This window comes from Octopus sinensis, linkage group LG21 (assembly GCF_006345805.1).
Source record: "Octopus sinensis linkage group LG21, ASM634580v1, whole genome shotgun sequence".
NCBI classification, from domain to species: Eukaryota; Metazoa; Mollusca; class Cephalopoda; order Octopoda; family Octopodidae; genus Octopus; species Octopus sinensis.
This window is the reverse complement of record NC_043017.1, coordinates 14,186,785-14,210,655: the sequence shown is the minus strand read 5'-3', so window position 1 is coordinate 14,210,655 and position 23,871 is coordinate 14,186,785. Positions and strand designations below refer to the sequence as shown.

The 23,871-nt window shown below is 34.3% G+C and overlaps 1 protein-coding gene across 2 annotated transcripts in view; it reads left to right on the top strand.

Annotated features, from left to right (window-relative positions):
* The window catches only part of LOC115222732 (voltage-dependent calcium channel type A subunit alpha-1), a 998,519-nt gene extending 977,661 nt beyond the window's left edge, over positions 1-20,858 (top strand). For both annotated transcript variants that reach the window (XM_036511821.1, XM_036511820.1), the window contains 3 exons: positions 7,890-7,904; positions 9,194-9,211; positions 19,320-20,858. In XM_036511821.1, the coding sequence (XP_036367714.1) occupies positions 7,890-7,904; positions 9,194-9,211; positions 19,320-20,191 (905 nt within the window). In that variant the 3' untranslated portion in view covers positions 20,192-20,858. The remainder of the gene's footprint in view (positions 1-7,889; positions 7,905-9,193; positions 9,212-19,319) is intronic.
* Positions 20,859-23,871: the final 3,013 nt, after the last annotated feature.

Below are 23,871 nucleotides of genomic sequence, written 5' to 3'. Positions count from 1 at the left end.
TGGTTTACATATATTTACCTGGAATTCATCTCTTTGAGACAAAAGAATTGATTAAGAACCTTTTTTTCAATTGTGTTTCAAAAATCACATCAATATGTTGTTTAATGAAGCCTGTCTAAATTTTGATGATTTTAGAATTTAATTGAAACTCATAAGGGGGGAGGGGTGTTTTACTTAGAACTATAGCAAGAAAAGGTCTTTTGGTTGTAGTAGTTTTATGTATTCACTACCTTGTTCCTTTATAGCATTTTGTATTTCTTTTGACTTGCGTGTTTTGGGTAAGCCATAGAAGTTGCTAATTTTCAACTCAAAATTGGTAATATAGTCCCTTTCATTAGGAGTTATAATGTTTTAAGACTAAATAATTGAGTTTCTTCATATTGCAGCAGTCAATATTTGAGGGCATTTTATGGTAGAATGCTGTAGCCTTCAAATGATCTTCAGCTAGATCCGGAGCCTTCTAAAAGTTATGAAAAGGAAGAAGTCAGTCATTTTACTACAGTTGTTAAGAACTCAGCTGTTAGTTAAATACATTTTGAAATCTGATGTGAATCTGATGATTACTATGAATGTATCAAAGCACTAATTGAATTTTATGAACATTACAAAATATTTTCTTAATGTTTAACACACTTCAGCATTGTAAAAAAAAATTTTTTTTAAATATACAATAATAAAAAATGTGGAAACCAGACCACATTGTAACTTTATTCAACTGATATATATATATACACACATGTATATATATATATTTATATATCAGCTGGTAATAACTTTATGGCACTTATAGTGATTTGGATGAAAGCCATCTTGTATTAAAATTATATTTATATTAGATAGATAGATATAATTTCTCAATCTGAAATTTAAAAGTTCACTTAATAACTGCCTCCCTAGTTATAAATATTTCTTTTTCTGTCTCTGATAAAGAATTGGAATGAAATTCTCATTGTTTTTCTGATGAAAGAAACTCATGGCAAATCTTTAGAGACATTATTGTATGTTCCGATGCTGTTGTTGGTTTTAAACTTTACATTAATCTACTAAGGTATCTCTGTGGTCATGCTACAATCTCACTACCCCCCCCCACACACACACACATACATTTACCATTCTGAAGATTAAGTTTCTATTAATATTTGGTGAACAAAACAAAATAGCAGACTCTAAGGAAACCTGTGATTCTTGTGTATGCCAATAAATAGTAAATAGAAACATTTGCCAAACTAGAATTTGAACTTGGAACAATATTTCTAAACTAAGGAGAATACAAGTAACTTAGTGAATAATAACATTTCTTGTCTTAAGAAATCTAAGTCTCTAGTTCCTGAATTATCATTTAACAACTCCAATCAAGACTTAGACGTCACATCTCCTCCTCAAAATTTACTACACTACAAAACTACACGAAGGTTTTGTCCATTGTGTCCCAGATCTCTAGAGCTGCCATCTTGGCTGGAGAGCTTGAAGTTTTTCTCATTATCAAAAGGGTTCATCTAAAGAAAGACACCAGAAAAATAAATTACAAAAAAAAAGAAAAAGAGAGGGAGAAGAAAAGAAAAATGAAAAGAGTGATTAAATAATTATAATCTTGTTGAGACAAGAAATAGTGTTAATTAATCTAGTGACTTTAGTTCATCAACTCTAGTTTATTGTTCTGTTATTACATTGGAATTGTATATTGTCTCCTTTTCAGAGATCTTTCCAACCGAACAGCAAGCAACTTGGATATAATTGAACAGGGTATACTTTCATATAGATGTTTATATTCTAACTTTCAGATGAATCTCTGGCTATGGTTCTTGATAAAAGACAGACATCACACAAAATGTTTAATTCATATCATAATCACCACCATCTTCATCATCATCATCATCATCATCATTGTATTAATTTTCTGCTTTTACTGGTTTTAGTCACTGAACTGTGACTATATGGAGACACAAACTTTGCAGGGATTTCATCATTGCTAAATCCCATTTTTCACACACACACTTTTTTCAATCAGCAGAAGTTACAAAGTGGTTTTAAGAAATGAGTCATGAAACTCAATCTTTGAGTCACTTTATAATTTCTGCCAATTAAAAATATTTCTTTCTATTATAGGCAACATTACTATCATCATCATCATCATCATCATCATCTTCACCATCATCACTATGTATTGTTGCTATCCTTACTTCAACAAATTTTTCATAAATTTTAAGAAAACTAAACCAGTTATTTACTATTGGTTTAGTTGTGTTTGTAAATTTTAATTAATAGTATCTAATGGTTTATTAAAACATTTTATGTGATGTCTTCTTGTTTAGATATTTCTAGTGTGAGGGAACACTTATTTAAATACTCTTTCGCTATCTTCTGCTTTCTCACTCTCAGTTCATACATTATTTAACCAGTGATCTCTACTAACTCCATTAACAAAATATAATGAATAACTGGGAATTTGTCTTGGGTTCCATGGAATATTTTCATTTTAAATAAAATTTAGCATCACATTCTTTATTTCTGCATCAAATCTGGTAGCATCTTCTTGTAACCTTGGCAACAATATTTGCTCAAAAACTTCTTTGATATTTTAACGGTGTTGTCTTTTAGGTCAGGGTTGGTGCTCCCACCCCTCCCCTTGACACTTAAATCGAACCCCTGAATTCATAAAATGAAAGGTTTACTTCTCAGTCCTGGTACAACCCTTCAAGTTGTGTTTACAATTCACTCTTGATATTAAAACAAATTATCCATATTCTTGGTCAAGATTTTGTAATTTCAAGGTGGTGTAACTTAATGATGTCAGCTATTGAGGAGTGTGAAAGTTACCTTACTGTCTTCCCCAGACGGTTTAAACTTATTTGACATTGAGCATAGGGGGGGGGATCTACACCAAGAACTCGAATAGGATCATTTTCCTTCTTTTGTCACCATTGTCAAAAACAATTGGGGATATGCATCGTATTCATTAATTATAGAATTTCTGTGGCATCTTGATGGATTTCAAACTAGAATTGTAATCATTAAGGTTAACACTTTTATCTGTCGAAGAAGACTCCTTCAAGATTCTTAATTGCAATTTCATTGTTTGAAGAAACCTGAAAGACAGCAGTATATCAACTGATTAAATTAACCCCGGTATATGACAGTATTTTAGGAGTAGTTGCAGAGATATAAGCAATTAGTCAGTATATAAATTCTAACAAAACAATTAGAAATGACTTGTGAATTTCATCTCTGAACTCTATTCTACTTTTCCATCCTGATATGAGTTGGACAAGTCTTATTGGTGCCATTACCCTCTGCAATAGTTATTATTCCTATCACCAACCATTTTGCTGAATGTACAGGGTACATTTTAACATGACACCAGCACTAAAGAGGTTGTCTTTCTCCCAGTTATGCCAAAAGTCCACTCTAGAGTGGACTTTTAGTTTATTCATTGTCTCTGTTTATAAAAAGAAATATAACATTAGAAAGAGCTGAAATTATGCAAATATTGGGGTTTTTATCTTAATTATTTTCATTACTACAGCATAACAAGCATTACATTCCAGTGTTGAAATTTTAATTCCTACTGCTTGCTGTTTGTTCAGTTAGTTCTAGAAACAGATCTTAAACTTTCTCATTCTCTCACTGGTTTAATTTATTGGGTTGTGGCCAATCATGTGCAGGACACTTAAGGGTTTTAATCTACCATTTCAACCAAACTCTAACCAACTAACTTTGATGCTCAACAATTTCTATGAAATGGTAATTGTCTCCACTTTTTCTCTATAAGGTTGTACAGATTTAATTTTCTTTTCAAATATTTCACTTTCATTCTCTTCTTGAAATTTAAATATCTCATAAAAATGTTCCAAGTTTAATCCACCCCCAGTTTTGTAAGTGAAATTTGATCGATGAAAATTTTGTAGAATCCTATCATATTAACGACCAATAACTGATACTTCATACTTTGGTACTAAAAAAAAATAAGAAAAACCTGTTTTGGCTGAATTGGTACAACAGGAGAGAAATGACTAGCAAAACTATGTTCTGGTTTCGATTCCCACTGAGATCATCTTTACATTTCATTAACTATATTAACATTATTGTGTGTATTCTCCTTAAATTTCTTTACAAATAAAGTAATTTCTTCACTTTTTACTTCTTGAGTCCTTAGTGGTCCTTGGTGGTGGTCAAGGATTGACAAAAACAGAGCAATTATGTGAACTCTGTTTTATTGAACCTCAAGACATCCGTTTAAACTGGTTGCTTGCTTTCAACCTCTCTGTCACCTTCATATTGCCTAGTGAATTTATTCATGCCCAGTTTATTGTTTTCAATCAATGTGGGTCTCCTCTACCATCTGAGCTATTATAGTATCTCTTCTCCTCGTCTATATCAACTAATTAATGACAGTCTGTTCTGTATTTTATGTGTACTACTGTATTATATATCATACACTACAGCATAGGAATCTTTCAGCCTAGTAGCATCTTATTTGACATTGCAGGCCACAAAAGACAGTTTATTTCACCACTCAGCCTCACTTCAAAACAAGTAACCATTAAACCTTTGAACTCCAACCACCCACAGGAATTGAATGCCCCACCCTAAGCTCCCAGCAAGTTTCACTGAAAATTTTTAATCTTAGAATATATACTGAAAGACCTGCTTATTTCACAACACAACCATACAAAATGGTGAAAAACAATAGAATACAAGATGTTCAAGTCTTTTTCCAATACTGCACTTTGTTGTGCCAGTCATGTTATCAGTTTGATCCTTGTCTCCCAATACAGAGGGAAACTTTGCAGTGGTTCCACCAGAAAATAGTCTTTGACTGTTTTGCCAAGTCCTTATACTGAGCATTAGGATTCGCTCTCTTCGCCTGCCTATGTTTCGCCATGCACACAGCACAACGGTTGTTTGCGGTTGCATGTTCAGCTCGTTTCACTTCATGCAATCCAACATCAACCAAACAACTCTCTGCACTTGCTGGATGACCATGTCCTGCTTGGGTACTGAGCCTCACATCACCGTTCATGACAAGGCTTATTCAGGAAAGCATGGAATGTGATGGTTCTTTTGTTAGGCTGGATATGGGGACTTATAACATCTCTGCAAAACATAGACATTATATGATGTCCACATAAAGAACTTCATCACTAATCAGCGAGGCCAGTTATAATGGTGCCGATACTTTTGCAGGTGTGTCATTTGGTTGCTTTGTCTGTTCCTCCCATGAAGTTATTGTAACTCTTCATTGCCATAGGATAGGGCACAGGTACTTTTCTGTGTTCATTTCAATCATACCTAGTGACTGAGGTCATGGGTGAATCCACATAAATTGATGAAACAAAATGTTTAGGGCATTTGTCCATCTATACCATTACTGCAACATTCCCATTGAACAGAACCACGGATGCCCCTTTTTGAATTTGCCTGTTCTTTTGTGACACTTTAGGGAAGACCTGTTGATCAGAACTGTTCCACACAGTCTTATGCCTTTATCCAATAAATATTCTGCAAGCTCAACTGATGCATAAAATCTGTCCACAAACAGTGAATAGTTCTGCACTTGATACCTCTCCATCATTTGTTCTATGAGATTCCCCGTGACACGCAAATTATCAATTGCTCAGGCATCTGGTCTCCTTCCAGTGTACACTTCAGCATTCACAATGTAACTATTTGCACTGTCTGTTAGCAAGAATGTCTTCAAGCCCCAACGGGGTTTGTCTTTGATTGTTTGCTCTATGGATAAGGCATTTTTGGTTGGAATCATGCCTTCATCTAAAAATAGCTCACATTCAGGCTCAAAATGTTTTTGAGACCTTGGTAAGATATAATCAATGATTGGTTGTGACTTATATATTTTGTCTTTCTTATTTACATTCAGATCGTCCTTGTCAGCATTGACCATTTAGCTAAAAACCTGTCCCAACCTTCCCAAATCCTGGAGTTGATGTCAAAAAGCTACATTTTGTACACCAGTACTGTTCATACCTATCCTTATGAACTAACATCTCTATGGCAACTCTACAACCAAAGAAGGCCTTCATCTCTTTTACTGTCGTGTCATACCACTTTTTTGGCACCATAGTTATTGGGTTTTGACACATGTGGCATTCTTATTACTTTCTCTAACCAAAATGTCCCAAAGCACATCGTCTCAGAACAGGGAAAGGAAATCCAGGGGCCACTTTCTCCATTTATATGAGGTGGAATATCCTTTCGGCCTGTGGGGTGGTTAGGACTGAACTGTCTTGCTGTAAAACCAGCTGTAACTCATCTCCAGAGAGCAGGAATATTCATGTTTACTACCGCCATCACTATGGCCCCCACCTCCTATTAGCCTGAGGCATTTGGGCATGTACTGCAGCATTGTCTACATTATGTACAAGTTCACCTTGATCGCTGTCAGAATTGTTGGGTTTCATTAGTTTCTTGCTCCAAATCACATTTGTTACTGTAATCAGACTCATCTAAATCCTCGTCATCATCACTAAGAATCTGAGCTGGTCTTTCTTCAGCACTGACACATTTTGAAGACATTCTCAGCGAAATTCAAGCACAAAATAAGAAATCCACGTCAGAATATGTATGCCAAAGACCCGAAATAACAGGCTCACTGATTGGTTCCTGACTCAAAATAGTGTGTAACAAAATAAAGACATGTGGAGTGCCAGTAGACTGGCATTTCAAGAATGTATGGCCTTGGTGTAGTGCCAATGCATTGGCATTTCGGATTCTAAGGATTAAACTATGTTAGAAAAACACAAATTCCAATATTTGGTTAAATTTTCAGTTTTCTTTCAAGAATTGCTAAGTTTAGTAATTAGACTCAATAATTAAGTCCAACAATACAAAAACATATATAAAAAAAGACTCTATTCAGAGGTTTTGATTTTACATATTTTGCTATGTAATTCATCAGTGTGATCAAACTCACTTCACAACTACAGAATTTGGGGTTCACTCCTGCTGTGTGGTACCTCAAGCAACTATCTTCTATTACCGTAGCTTCAGAGTAACCAAAGCCTTGTGAGTGGAATTTGGTAGACAAGAACTCTGGGAAAATTGATTCTGTTTTGGGATGGTATACATAATTCTTCACACAGTTTAACTCCACGACTATTTGGCTCTTCAGGCACCTTTGGTTGAGTTTCCCTGTTCGTCCACCATTTCACTCTTTAGGCGCCTCTGGCCGAATCCACTCTGTTGGAAGTATACAAGTTATGTCTTTGATTGAAAAAGAATTTCATTCCATCATTTTCAAAGACCTTGATAAGAGTCATAGGTATTGTTTTCTTCCTGTAAATTAAGGGAAATGGAAAAAAAGAAATGTTTCGTTGTATTTTGTAATTTCTTTTTAATGGTTTCAGTCATTGGAGTGTGGCCATGCTGGGGCACTACCTTGTCTATTTGAAAAACAAATATCTACATCTATGCATGGAACTTAATTCTAATTTTTCCAACACTGAGGCTATTTTGCATGAAGTCTGGTTTGGGTCTAAGTTACTTTCCATTATTCCTCACAATTTTTTCCATATTCTTCATGGGAATTTACATTTTGTAAATACTGTTTCATAGTTTCAGCTTTCTATGGGTATCTAGGACTATATTGTCTAATGTATCCTTCCCTTATATGAGATAGTAGTCTAATTTGAGGGAAATTTGGCTGCCATTTTTAACAGGCCATGTAACTATATAGAGGCTCTTATATTTAGCCTTTTTATATTCAGTTTGTCTAATTTTGAAACCAGCAATTTGTTTTTTAATCAATATTAAAAATCTTACATTATTAGCCGTTATAATATGACGAAAACAATTCAGAATTTCTTTTACAAACATTCTCCCTGTCCCCTTTTGCCCGACAAGTTATATTTCTAAAATTTGGTCCTTATTTCCAGGTTATTTTTATGAAGGTAAGAAACCACAATGAAATTATTTGCAAATCTGTTGAGATTTATTTCCACTTCACTATTTTTTTTTTGCATCCCCTAAAAGTATTATTTCACCAATTCTCTCTAATTAATTATAGTCTAATTTAAATACAAATTGCCACTTAATGTTTGTTTCTCACCTTGGTTTAGATAATATTATATATGTTTTACACACCTGGTGTTTCTATTATATTATCTCGCAGCCGAGCACCTTCTTATTGTCCCTCTGTTATTTATTTCCTTTTCACGTTCTATGTCGTTGAAGCTCTTAAGATAATTTTAACATTTTATTTTTATGTTGGCACAAGTAAATAATACTCTAGCATCTTGACATATTTTAGTTTAGATTTCACTGAATAAAAACTATTCAAATCATTTAAGTGTTCCTACCCCAAAGAAGAAACTAATTTTATTTAAGCAGTTTCAATTGGAAAATTAATCATTTCTTTGTATTTCAATGGAATTGATAGAACTTTCCAAATCAATACATTTTAATTTCATTTGCATATTTAGCATCTGTTCTTCTCGTTCCTCTTCCTTATTAATTGATGGCAATGATTTATCATTTGCTAATTATACCCTCACCATTTTAAACTGTCACCTTTTTCTGTTGTCTTATGATTGTAACATCCAAACTTACAGTGATTTTTCAATTCCACAACTTCACCATTCTCCAATCCTGTTTCATGATTAAATTTCAATATTATTTTATTCTATTTTAATTTTAATTACTTGCTATTCTTTCTATTTCACCTCTTACAATAATTACCTGAAACCAATATGAAAGAACAAAAGTTTTTCCCACTAAATAATTTGTCCATTATATTCAAGGCAAAATCTTTCTTCTCTATTCTTTGAATGACCAATGTCTCTTGAAAAGTTTGAACTTACATATCAATGCCCTACATTCAAAGAGATGTCCATTGATTTTTTCAGTCCACAGCTGCAACCTTCAGTCTGTTATGTTTCCACACATTATACCACATTACATGCAGTTACAGTATTCTTCGTCTGGAATCATAAAACTTTACTAACTTTTCATTTCTGTTTTTATGTCCCCATCTAACCCTAACCTTGTCTATCCCCATTTTTAAATGATGTACTTCTTATTAACTGTGTTGTTTGTTGTAAGAGGCAACTAACTTCTCTCTATAATATTTACCAACAAAGACCATTGCCAGTGCCCCCCCCCCCACTGCCACCTGTTTTTTTACAATTATGTTTGATGTATAAAACTACTTGGAATTTATAAATTTCTCACTTGTTTCCAGATTATTATTATGATGATGGTAAGAAAAGTCCTGTCTATATTTTCACTGATTTCAGCAGCATCATCATCATCACTTTATTATTACTACTGCTATTACTCTTGTTGTTGTCATTGTTGTGGCAGGCACTATGGTGCACCAATAGGTTCTTAGTAAACCAAGTTTCTTCACCTAATTAAACTTCCTTTCCCCCACCACACCCATTTTATAAATTTAGATTCTTTTTTTTTTTCTCCTTACAAAATATTTATTGACATAAAAAGTATATTGAATTACATAAATATTCCATATTAAAATCCCAAACCAAAGAAAACACAATTTTGAGTGAAAAGTGGGTAAAAAAGGAAGCAAGAAGAAAGAAGGAAAACATCAATTCAATACTAAGTGCATCAGTTGTTTGCACAGTATAAGGTTGAGCAGAACTTACAGAAGCAAGCCAAAACATTCATGGCATTACTGTGGGTGATGGCAAGGCATTGGAACAGCCAAGCACACTCATGGGCATCATCTGACACCTCAGTAAGACAAGCTGCTAATGACGACAAGAACTTCATTGTCAGCAGCCCAGCTCCTCCAGACATCACAAATGCCACTGGCTGGAAGAAATGGTTCACCAATAAGTCCTGATACTTCAGGATTTTGTTCCATTCAACTACAGAAACAGTGACCCTTCCATTCACCACAGCATCCAGGATGTGGGAGTGAGCACAGGAGTCACTGACTGTGGCGTCCCAGATGAGGCAGATAAGGGACAATGGATAAGACCATCTGGTCTTTTCCCATCACTTCTGGATAATCCTGCTGGCTCCAGAACTGAGGGAATATTTACCTGAGCCAGAACTTGATAATAAATTTGTTGAATCCATAGAGTTTCTCAAACCAAAAATTCAGTACATCTTGGCATGACAAGCCTCAAATACTGCATCAGAATATCATAACAATATTTACAAACCCTTGTATGACTATTGTCTGTCCTTCTGGCTAATTTATTGATAGTTTATTAAAATGTTAGTCTTATCTGTCTATTGTACAAATTACAGATAGACTGATAGGCAGGTTTCTTAATTAGAACACACAGTAAATATAGTAATCAAGTTGTTGTTATTATTATTATGAGGGTGACGAACAGGCAGAATTGTTAGCATGCTGGCCAGGCAAAACGCTAAGCAGTATTTCGTCTGTCACTACTTTCTGAGTTCAAATTCTGCTGAGGTCAACTTTGCCTTTCATCCTTTTCGGGGATCGATAAATTAAGTACCAGTGAAACACTGGGGTCGATATAATTGACTAATTCCCTCCCCAAACTTTCAGGCCTTGTGCCTCTGGTAGAAAGGGTTATTATTATTATTATTATTATTATTATTATTATTATTGTTATTATTATTATATTATTATTATTATTATTATTATTATTATTATTATTATTATTATTATGGCAGCCATTAGAACATTAGAAGAAATGCTTGGCAATATTTCTTCAAGCTCTTTCTGTACTGAGTTCAAATACCACTGAGATCAACTTTGCCTTTCATCCTTTCAGGGTCAATAAAATAAGGTACCAGTCACGTACTGAGATTGACAGTATTGGCTTACTCCCTAAGATTGCTGGCCTTGTTCCAAATTTTGAAACTATAAATTATTGTTGTTGCTTTTATCATTATTTGTAATATATTCTGTAGAACCCTGTCCAAGCATTAACCCTAGCAGTATAGGCAGCATATTTCTTCCTTATGAACCAGCTGCTCTTACTAAGATATTCTTTTAGAGTTTGTAAATGTTGGTATTGTGTGGGAGTCTTTTGGTCTTCTTTTTCCAAACTTAATTTCCATGAATCGCATCTTCTAAAGATCATGGAAGGGATTTCTCTTGGCTTCTCCATTACAATTGCACTGTGTGTTTTCTGCCATAGCTTCAAGTCAACCAAAGCTTAGTGAGTGAAATTTGGTAGATGGAAACTGTAGGGAAGCTCATCAGAGAGAAAGCTTTTGTTGTTGGGAGGAAGACATGGTCTGTCGAGAAATTAATGCTGGGATATTATACTGCAGCAGCTGCATCTTTTGACATGGTTGAACGACCACCAGTCCCAACAAATCAGAATTCACAGAACAGGTTGTGCTGTTCATCCTTTCAGTGAATACAAAATATAGCTTGCAAGGCCTCCATTTAGGTGATTTTCCTGAGTCACCATCTCAGGAAAATCCATCCCTGTACACCAAGGTCTCTCATTTACAACTGAGTGGACTGGAGTTATATGAAATGAAGTGTTTTGCTGAAAAACACAAGGCACGGTCAGTCTGGGAATTGAAACCACAATTCTATAATCACAAGTGCAGCACCCTAACTAGTAGGCCAGGCACCTTGTGTACTCTACAAACCACCTCAATTATGTAGAAAATTGCTGGAAACCATAGAAAATGTAATAATAAGAATGATGATGATGAATTAATCACAAAGTTAGCAATGTTCAGGGAGGGGTGTCAGTCCATTATATTTACCCCACTACCTGACTGGAACTATAGTTTATGGATCCTGAAAAGATGAAAGGCAAAGTTGACCTCAGCAGGATTTGAACTCACAACATGAAGAGCAGGAAGACATGCTGTGAGGCATTAAGTGCAATGCTCTAATAATTCTGCCAGTCTAACACCTTAATAATAATAATAATAAATAATAATAATAATCATAAGAAGTGTTTCAAATTTAGGCACGAGTCTAACAATTTTGAGGGGAGTGTTTGTCCAGATCCCTGAAGCAGGGACTTGACTGGCATTTTTTTGACTTCAGAAGGATAAAAGGCAAAGTTGACAGGTTATAAAAGAACTGGAATGAATGAATATTTTATTCCTCAACACTTTGGTGATCCTGCTATTGCACCACTCTTAAGAATAACTTCATATTTTGGCACAAGACCAGCAATTCTGTGCTATTTGTAACTGAAAAAGCAACCACATAGAGGCTCCTTCCTTAGGTCTTATCTATAATAATTTTGTTTTTGAATCTAAGAACCTCTGCTGCTCATGTCATAGAAAATGGTAAAGGAATAACCATTGCTTAATTTTAGTTGTGTTTGTTCTTCTGTGACGACAGATGGATATGCCATATATCCCTTTAATTATTGAATTTGAGTGCCATTAGTCCCTCATTTATGTCTTTCAGTGATAAATAAACCTGTCTAGAATCACTGCTCTCACAGGAATATTGTAGATGTTGGGGTTAACTTTGTCGTCCATCTTTGAAACACAAAGAGCACTCAGAAAGCTTGTTTGCAATTTTCAGCGTTTGTCTCCTATTAAAAAAAAATTCCTTTGCAATATCAGTATCAGTTGATTAAATCAACCCTAGTAGTTGACTGGTACTTTATTTTATCAACCTTGGAAGAATGAAAGAAAATTTTACCCCAGCAGGATTTGAACTCAGTCTGTGGCTGAAACTAAAAGGCTTTTTCTCCAACACTCCAAACAATTCTAGCTCAGATGTCTCTCACATCCACCTTTGCCTGTTTCTTTTCCATTCAATAACAAAAACCACAAATCTTCTGATTCTTTCACATAGTTTAGACGGACATTGTTCCGCATCACCTTCACCTTTTCGTAACAAACAAGGAAATCCCTTAATTGATTTATCTTTCTTTTGCTTTGTACAAATCTCGCATGATTTTTTAAAATCTATTAAAATATTATTGATCCTTTAGGAATTACCTTGGGGATAATCAATATACTAATTATATCAGAATTACTCCAATAAGGAAGAGAAAAACTAATTATTGATGTTAATGACAAAACTTGTCAAGAAAGACCAAAATGATGAATCAAAATTAAATGTGGACATCCAGTGGCAAGGGGTTTGATCTTTAGGCTGTGCATCTCTGATGAGGTCTGATGAGGAGACATTTAAGACATTGTATCCACATCTATCAAAGGTCAATTCATTCTTCCATCCCACAGTATCTCTTCATTTAATTCTCATAAATTTATCAGAGTTGTCCTTATTGCCATTTTTGATAAAGAATTGTCATTAACATAAATGAGTTTCCTTCTCATTATGGCTGTAATTTTAAATTGATTAAACATGTTTTCAGTTCACTACATTTAGTACATTAGCTCATGCGCTTAACTATATATACTTATAGCTGAAAGTATCCCAAGGACATTCTCCTCTGTCAGACTCATTTCAACATCAGCATTTATTGAATGTTTTTTTTTTTAATATATATTTTGAATTCTCCGATTTCATAAATCTTTTTAAGCTTATTTCAGTTTTTTTTTTCCATCAGAATGTTTTCCAACTTTTCAGATAAATTCTAAGTGAATGTTATTTGCAAATCTTTTATTTAGTATATATGAATGCCCAATGATCATTTATTTTACAAAAGACAACTTGAGTCTATATCTGCTTTGAATTGTTTTTTAAGAAATTTATAATGGAATTCATATGCCTACATTTTTAATATTTATTAATATCTTTCTAAAATTCAACAACATAATCTTTTGATAAATAGCATGTGCACCATTCAAACTTTATCAGTTTTCCATTAAATTATTTTGAAAAAATTAAAAATAATAATTACATACATATTTCTCATTACCTGCATGTCCAGATTTTATGCAAATTTTATGCTTAAAAATATTTTTGCATCCTGAGTAAATGAAGTCCTTTTTAATAATTAGCAAATATTTCAATTTTCAATTTATAGATATTATTAAATTCAATTTCTAATGCTATACATTATCCAACAAGGGCCAACTAAAATTACAGATTGTCATCATAGATTGCATAGATTGGTGTGAGTTTTATCCTGCCAACGGTTTCTGGGGTCCAAATAAACTATTATTGATATTGTCCCTCTCTCCCTTAGTAAACATGAAACACCTAAAATTTACTGACTGAAGATTGCATGCTTTATTATTGTTTTGTTAAGTTTATTTATCATTCCTGATTGAGAGATCAGTTGTAATTGATTAATCAGCTTTAGATCAGAGTCATTCATACTTTCCCTGTTTTCTGATCCTTGGATTGTGAATATGCTGAGGGGGAGGACCATCACCTTAGAGGATTGTAGACAGCAGCAAGATCTACATCATTACATATTTTAGCCTGGCACTTATTTTAATCAAACCCTATTTATCAGATTGCTAAGTTACAAGTCATGAAAGAACACATCATAAATAACACTTGTCTTTAAACTGAGGTTCACACACACGCACACTCACACAGTTTCTCTCTACCAAATTTCTGATTGAGGCAAAAGTCACTTGCCCAAAGTACCCTGCACTGGGATCAAACCCAGGACCATGTAATTGTGAAGTGACCATCTTAACCACATGGCCATGTTTGCTACATTTTGTTATATTTGAAAATTTAATCATCTCTAATTCAACCATCAACAGTTATTGGTCAACCACGCAATGAATATTAACCAGCCAGTGGCCATTCTGATTTTTCCTCCTCTAGCTTCAGTAAGAAAAAAAACAAAAATAGAAAACGTTCCATCAACACAAAATGTTATTCCCTTCCTTTGTATGTAGCATCTTGAACAAGTATCATAAGTATTAGATTCCTTTGACAGTGAAACTTGGTCAATGGAAACTGGGTGACATCCTCTATTGCTCGTGGGTGACAGGCTTAATCTGTCACCTATATTAATCCCACTCTTTAGTCCTTGGGTATCTTTAATAAATTTCATTCTGTTACAAGCATTCAAGTTAGGTCTCAAGTCTAAGGACAACTTCCTACTTTCTTTTCAGATGCCCTGAAAAGGGTCATTCATGAGCCCTGTCATTTTGCTTCTTAATAAGCCATAAAAATAAATACAGCTTCAACTGGACTAAATAAAGAAGACATTTAAATCTAGAGTATATGTTTTGCCTCTTAGCCTTTCATTCCTGTTATTAGTTTGCATCTATCTCACATATTTCCACTAGATCTCAAAATTAAGAGTGTTGGCAGAGTTGCCAGAGAATTTGTGATGGGCGTTACAATGAGAAAGCTTGTGTTGGCATTTCCTTTCATTTCTGAGCAAATATAAAGAATGGTTACCATATCTTCTCACAAATATTGGTTTGATGTGAATTGTTATGGACAATTACTGTTAAATGCTAATTACATACAGTGACAAACATACACTGCTACACACCACCAGGCACTTTTATCTGCTGCTATTTATGAGGTTAGAATATTTATTTAGTATTTGGTGCTGTCTTTTGCTAGTTTCAACTGACAGGTTTATGTGAGGTGGACAATGGTAAAACTAAAGTAGAATATTCACAGGTGTGCAATGTTAATTCTATGACAGGAATGCAACAAACAGCACAAAGCTGTGTTTAAATAGACCTGTCCAATCCATGCAAGCAAAGACGAATGGGCATAAAAATGATGATGATGATGGAGTGGAAATGTGCATGTGTGTGAGTTCACTTCCACACACAGTTTATGTCATGCATTCCAGAATTTTTGAGACTATTTCAAGAGAGACATTAATTTCAAAGAAGTACAAAACTCTAATGTCCTTCAAAGTTTGAGCTTCTGATTTCAAAATGCTCACTGTAGCACCGCAGCCACCTCATGAAAGCCCTATTGAAGTCCTTCAAAATGAAGGTGTCTGGGACCCTTGTCATGGTCTCCTTCATCTTTTCTTTCAGCTTGAGGGGTGAATGTCTGGACTGTAGGGAGGGTAAGGGGCTGTTTTGATGCCCATCTCTATCAAGGAGTTGGTTACCAGGATGGAACCGATGTGGATTAATGCATCGTCCTGGTGTAGGTGCTCTGGCCCTTTTGAGTTGAAATCTCTTTGTGAATTCCCACAAAACCTCTACAAAGTGGATGTAGATGATGCCCTTGCTACCCAAAAAAGGGGTCATCATGAGCTTCCCAATGCATTTGCTTTGCATGGCCTCTTGTGTCAGTGAAAAATAGATGCTTGGCTTGTGCAAGTTAATCCATGACCAGTCTGCAGCATTTCAGCGTCTTTGTCCAGTTTAGCACAAAACTTGATTGTATGGCAAGATTCTGTATTGTGTTCAGGTTCCAACTGCAGTCTCAAAATTAGTCAGCTGTGACAAGCAGTTACTCTTTTACTTGTTTCAGTCATTTGACTGCGGCCATGCTGGAGCACCACCTTTAGTCAAACAAATGGACCCCAGGACTTATTCTTTATAAGCCTAGTACTTATCATATCGGTCTTTTTTGCTGAACCGCTAAGTTACGGGGATGTAAACACACCAGCATCAGTTGTCAAGCGATGTTGGGGGACAAACACACACACACATACATATATATATACATATACATATATATGACAGGCTTCTTTCAGTTTCCGTTTACCAAATCCACTCACAAGGCTTTGGCCGGCCTGAGGCTATAGTAGAAGACACTTGCGCAAGGTGCCATGCAGTGGGACTGAACCCAGAACCATGTGGTTGATAATCAGGCTATTTACCATACAGCCACTCCTGCGCCTATTTAGTAAAATGTGTTCAAATTGTTGTTACAGCTTCTTCCATCTGGAATAACAAAAGTTGCCAGGTCAGCATTTTTAAATGTGTTGTAATGGTATTACAACAGTTACAACAACAATGTCTCTCTTAAAAAAGAGGCGCAAAACTTCTGGAATGGACCTTGTATATAGTTTTAATGAAGTACAGAAAATGTATGTTATGCTTTATAAAACATAAATATATTTCGATGTGTATGTTTTATAAATCATAAACTAGCATCTATGTATGTTTTCTGTATTTCATTAATACTATTGCATGGTACATATTCAGCACAGAAGCAGCCTGAACTTTGTGTGTCATGCTTAACAGTACACGTATATATTCTTTGTGTGTGTGTGTGTGTGTGTGTGTGTGTTGTGTGTGTGTGTGTGTGTGTATTATGTAAGATAGAGATTTCATCCAAGAAGTTCTGTTTTATTTGATAAGTTGATGACCAACCATACACAGCAGTAAGTTAAAATATTGTGATTCTAGGCTGTATCACTGGTATACTTCATAACTTGTCATCTGACATACAGCATGGAATGGGGCAAGGCATCTTTGAAATTATATTAAAGTGTGTGAGTGTCTGTGTTTGTCCATCACTTCTACTCTCACTTCACATTCTGCAGGGTAACCTCATCCATTTTACAGTTACATTGTTAAACTTTTGAACATGGATGTGAGACATTGTGTGTTTCATGGAATTGATGTATCAGTGAGTGAATGGAGTGGTGGAGTGAGTATTTGGGACAATAATAAAGACTTGTGTTTATTGAGAGTAGTGGATCTAATTTGATGTATCACTGCTGTGAGTTCAAATCCAGTCCCACTCACTCTTTCTTTCATCCAACAGGAATCGATCGACTCTGTTCCATTGATTATTTTATTCCATCCCTTATTCATTTGTTAAACTATTATTCACAGGCATCTGGCACCAAACACTGAATCTTTTAGTTTCTGTAGTATTGGCAATCATCTCTGCTATGGATTTCCTTTGACTATTATTTGCTGTTGCAGAGTAAAAAAATGAGTAAAAGCAGTGGTTCTGCATATCAACATTGTTATATATATATATATATAATTGTATCAAGTCATCCCACAAGTTCTGTCTGATTTTACCTTTTTTAAAATTGAATGAAATTTAATAGTATTTATAGAATGTCTAATGGAATTAAAAATCATTTTTATGCATTTGTGTACATTTAAACTAATTAAATATTATTTTACAGAATAATAGAATTAAAATTTATTCGATTAAAACCCTTTCTAACATGGAAGTATCCAAAGAGCATTTGAGGCACATAATGTTTTATGAGAACAAAAATGGAAACTCTGCAGCCGAAGCGACTCGAAACATTCACTCAGTTTATGGGAAAGAATGCTAGAATGAAAGAACTTGCAGAAGATGGCTGGCAAAATTCAGAAGTGGAGATTTCAGCCTTGAAGATGAAGATCGAACAGGATGTCCAGTTGAGTTTGATGATAAGCTCCTTGAGGCATTACTTGAAGAAAATCCTGCATTATTAGTTGAAGAATTGGCAATAAAACTTAGTTCAAACCATATAATTATTCATCATCTTCAACTACTTGGAAAGGTCCATAAAACTTGGAAAATGGGTACCTCATGAATTGTCCGAAAGTAACCACAAATCCCGAGTTGACATCTGCTCTTCTCTCCATTCTCGCGAACTCATTTCACCCTTTTTGGATCGACTTGTGACTGGTGATGAAAAACAGATCTTCTATCAAAATGTTAAACATCGTAAACTGTGGCTTGGTAAAAGGGAAAAGGCTCAACCACAACCAAGAAGGGAACTTCATGGGAAAAAGGTTCTTCTCTCTATCTAGTGGGATTGCAAAGGAGTAATTCACTTTGAATTGTTACCACCTAATGCAACAATCAATGCTCAAGTCTACTGTCAGCAATTAGAGCGTTTGAACCAAGCTTTGAAGAAAAAAAGACCCGCTTTAGTGAATCGAAAAGGAGTGATGTTTCATCAGGACAATGCATGACCCCACACTGCAAAGATCACATCACAGAAGATAGAAGAGCTTGGTTGGGAAGAAATTCCTCATCCACCTTATTTTCCCGACCTTCCTCCTTCAGACTACCATTTGTTTTTTAGTTTACAGAATCATTTGGGGGAACATAACTTTCGCAAGCCAGGAGGAAGTCAAAACTGACATTTCAGAGTTCTTTGTTTTGAAACCAAAAGAGTTTTACATTGATGGGATTAAAAAGCTTGTAAATAGATGGAAGGAAGTCATAGATAATCAGAGAAAGTACATTGATGATTAAATTTCAATTAAATATAACATTTGATCACTTGTTTTCTTTATTCAAAATTCAGACAGAACTTATAGGATGACCATATATATATATCACACATGCGCGCAGTTGAAAAGTACTGAAGATTGAGTTTGTATATTTTCTTTTATTGGGAGCTGAAATTGTCTCATGAGCAACTTGTGTAAGGGTTTCTGAAGTTTCAGCTATATGCATTGGGTTTATGTATCTATGTGTATCACTGTGGTATATTTTGTATATATTTTAAGATGCAGTTAATGTATTGATACGTTATTGATACGTCATCAATAAATCTTGTTTTACATTGTTGAATGTTAATATTTGTCTTTTTTTTTGTCTTCCTAAGGAAAACACGATGACAGCCTTAGTGTTCCTACTTCTCCTCAAATGCGTGGAAGAAGTCGTGGTCGTCACAGACCCCCACTACAGCAGCAGGGGCAGATACTTGGTTCACCTCTTCCAAGTCCAACAGCTCGGAGAAAAGAGCCAACATTCTACAGATCTACATCCTTAGAAAACCGTTCTAGAAGCCCTTCCCCAAATCTCACTCCAACACCCATGCTACATCAACATGAATATTATGGATCTGCAAACTTAACGGACCGATCAAGAAGTCCAAGCCCTGGTCCCACAGTGACACAGCCAAGAAAAGCTACTCGTAAACTACCAGCAGTTCCCAGCAAGCCTTCAACTTTAAACCTTGCTCAAACTCGACCCCGTGACAATATGCCTCGGGTTATGCCATCACCAACTGTCCCACAGCCATCAAAGAGCCCTGGTAGCATAAACTTCCCTAGACTAAATGCATCACCTACTCACATTCCAAGAATAGGACCTACAGTTGGACAGGCCCCTCCTTTAGGACGACTTGGTCGACCAGAGCCCTATAGTCCAACAGAAAGGAATAGTTTAAGTAAATTAAGTCCTGAAAGAAGTAGAACTTTACCTGCTACTCAAAGGACTAGCAACAGGGATTTTAGTAGAGCAGTAGACCCTTATGTTTCACACAGAAGTAGAACGTTTGATCCACGCATAAATAACAGAGGACGCTATTTTGAAGATCCATCTCTAAGTGTTCACATGTCAGATCGACGTACCGAAACTTTACCAAATGGATTCAAACCAAAGAAGCGTAAACCAGAAAATTTGGACATGTGTGGAGATGGCACAGGTGGCCCTGTTCGTCACGATTCAGATGAAGACGATGACTGGTGTTAAGGTAACCAGATGTTTAGGAATTTATTGTATTTTTGTATTCTGCTGCACAGTTCACCTGTGGTTTCACACGACCACAGACACTGGATTTCAGAACTGTTGTTATTGGATTTGTAACTTGTCATTGGCAGTGACCAGGAATAATTACTGGACAGTTATTTGCCAAGTGCTATGAGTTTAGAAATCTAATTCTTGTTGAAAGTGTGTCCCTATGTTGGATTCTAGCTGGTAGTACCTGGGTATCTAAATTGTTGGCCACAGTGTCAATCATTGATAAAATTTGCATGTGCTAGACCTGTGAATGAAACCAGAAAAAAAAAAAGAAAAGCTTTAATTCAAAATTGCATTAAAGAGCTGGTTGTCTCCAAAGGAGACAGGTGATAATGTAACTTGTTATGGGGAAGAATGTTGTGACACATTTAATGTGTCTTATAAAGATAAAAATGTTTTTACATGATCCTTAAAAATGGTTAAATTGATACGTCATCAATAAGTTCATGTCCAAAAATGATCGCTCTTTAACAATAACAACAACAACAAAATTGTTTTTGTTTTTTTTTAACTTTTTTTTCTTCTTCCATCTGCCATTTTTGACTAAATATGTCCTCCCAACTCTAAATTTTAAGCTTAGTTGTCAATTAAATCCAGTTGTGTTCTGCTATTTCTGCTTTTAAAAAAAATAATAATAAAATAAAATAAAGAATAAACGAAACCAACGTTCCCACCTCATGTTAACAACTGCCAGCTAGCCACGCCCATCTTGTATTACCCCCACCCTGCCCCCAAATGTTTATTCGCAAATCTACACAGAATTAAAATATTCATAAAAATAAATAACAGGATATTAAAACCAAATCAGCAATAATGATGATGATGATGATGATGATGATCATGTTGGTAGCCACCATGATATATGGGTCTATATTCTGCTAAGCAGGTATAATGTGCAACATCTACTAATATAATAATAATAATAATAATAATAATGATGATGATGATGAATATTTTAATTTTAGGTAAATTAAAGTTTGCAATGTTTCAGTGAATTCAAATCATAAGATTTTGTTTTTCTTTGTTTTCTTCAGTTAATCAGAAATGCAAAGTGATTAAGAAATTAATTAAAGGTAATTAGGTCATGAAATCTTGCAGCCAGAATTACTTTCACTACCTCACCTGCCAATAATGTTTTGTTTGTTTTTTTTTCCTTGCAAAAAAACATTAACTTATTGTTTAATTTATATTGATGTTAAATATTATCTAATCACTGTTATTGTTAATGTTAATGTTAATTGTTGGGGTGTCTATTATTATTATTATTATTATTATTATTATTATTATTATTATTATTATTATTAAAGGCAGTGGTGATATCTCAGTTACTAAAGTGTCACTGTTGCTTTACGAGAATATCCAAGCTCCTGTGTTTCACTTGTCTGAATAACTCTACAGACCAAGGTTACTGGACCTAATTGCACTTCTTCATTTACAAAATTAGTTATTTGAATTGCGAAAGTCAATATTATTATTATTATTATTACTGCCAACAGCATTATTATTGTTGCTGTTGTTATTCTGTTGCTACCCAGTATTGGTATTGTACCCAGTTTAATTATGCTTTCTGTTCTTAAGTTGTATTGATGACTTTCTGGATGATGATGATGATTATTATTATTATTATTATTATCATTATTATTATTATTATTATTATTATTATTATTATTATTATTATCATTATTTAGAAATCTATTTTTCAATACCTCTTCACAAAAAAAAAGCTGAGTTTTCACACATAAATAATCGCCATTACCATCAACTTCATCAAAATAATCATTTTCATCTAAATCATCATCATTATCATTATCATGAGAATTATGACAGTGGAATCCATATAATGCTCTGCTGTATTGAGTTCAGTGTGTGCTGTTATTCGGTTTCAAATCAAACCAAGTTTGAATTTGTCTTTTATCCCTCCAGGGTCAATAAAATAGGTACCAGTAGAATATTGGTGCAATTGACTATATACCTCCCGCTCTCCTTCTCCCTCTCCTTACAAACATTGGCATGGTGCCTCATCAAAAGAAATTATTATTGCTATTATTTACTCTTATGACCATAATCATCACGATGATGATGATCATTATTATTATTATTATCATTAATTTAAATGAATTGTTGTAGATGAGGAAATGCAGATTGAGATAGTTTATTGATCTAGGGGTAATACCTTGTGTTAGTATTCACATCCTGGTGGGATTGATCTTTGTGAATGTTTCTGTGAATACTAGTAACAGGTCAATAATCTCTACCATTTCCCCTTGTAATGTGGGCCTTGGGCCGAAGCAGAAGAAATTATTATTAAAGATGATAAAGAAACAAATTAATTATAGTTTGTTCTTTTAATTAATTGCTACCTAACATTCTATGTATTCTAAGTTTGAAAGTTTGTTACCATTCTTCTCTCATTTTCAAATTAAATGTTATTGAAAAAAAATTAAATAAAAATCAACAATGCACCTTTCCTTCAAACTAAAACCCATCTTAGTTCTCACCTTGAAAAACACTAAAAAAATATCTTTTTTTTTTAAATCCCTGATATACAATATGTATCATTTTTTATTTTTTTTTATTTTCTGGGTTCCACCATTTCTTAAATACAGGCACTACCCACTCCCTATTCATTCTTGTCTATTTTAAAAATTTTTTTAAGAAGTTGTTGTTGTTGTTATTTTTCTGTAATGATCATCGTTTGGAAAGGTAAATTGTGTGTTATAAAAAAACACAAGTCTTAGCACAAGGTAAACGGTGTCAAACTTGGCGGAAATACATTTACAACAACCATTCACATATCACAAATACACACACACACACACACCACACACACACACACACACACATACATATACACACCATTCATTTTGTGCAAACTGTTTTCTAATTTTTTTTCTTCTTCAGTGCTAAATAATTTACTGTTCCATGTTTCGTTGTTTTGTCAAGAAAGTTGGTGAATGTGTCCATTACACAAAGAGGTTTTACCATTATTCCTGTGCCTCAGTCTTGCGATAATGGCAGTTGCCTTTTCTTAGTTTTTTTTTTAACAGCTTTTTTGTGTTTCTTCCAATACAAATGTACATTTCTAATTGGTCACGTAACTTTTAAACTACATCTAACATTAAACACATTATTTATCGTTCATGCTGATAGTTTATTTTATAAACAGGGTACAGGTACCTAAAACTAAAAACAGGCAGAGAGGTACATTAACAAAAAAAGATTAATAAATAAAAGAAAATATTAATTTTTAAAACATTCCTAGTATTTTTGCTAGTGTGTGTTCTAACAGATTTCTTGCTTCACTGAAATAGCAAGGCTGTCAGAACTAAACTAGGTAGAATTTTATCTGCATCAAAAGGTTTTGTTTTCCATAAAGAATCATCAAAATTATCATTGCAAATTTTACATAATTTTATGGCACTCACTTCAAGGATCTTTTTAAACATTTGATATAATTAATAGATTAATTACATATTTCTCCTATTTAATATAGATTAGTTACTTCTAATAATTGTGTGATGGCAGGGTACCTAGTCAGTGGATAAAATATATGTAGCATATTTATTTATCTTTTAAATCTAACCTTTGATAACAAGCAATCAGTTATCAATTGTCCCTGACAACATAATTAT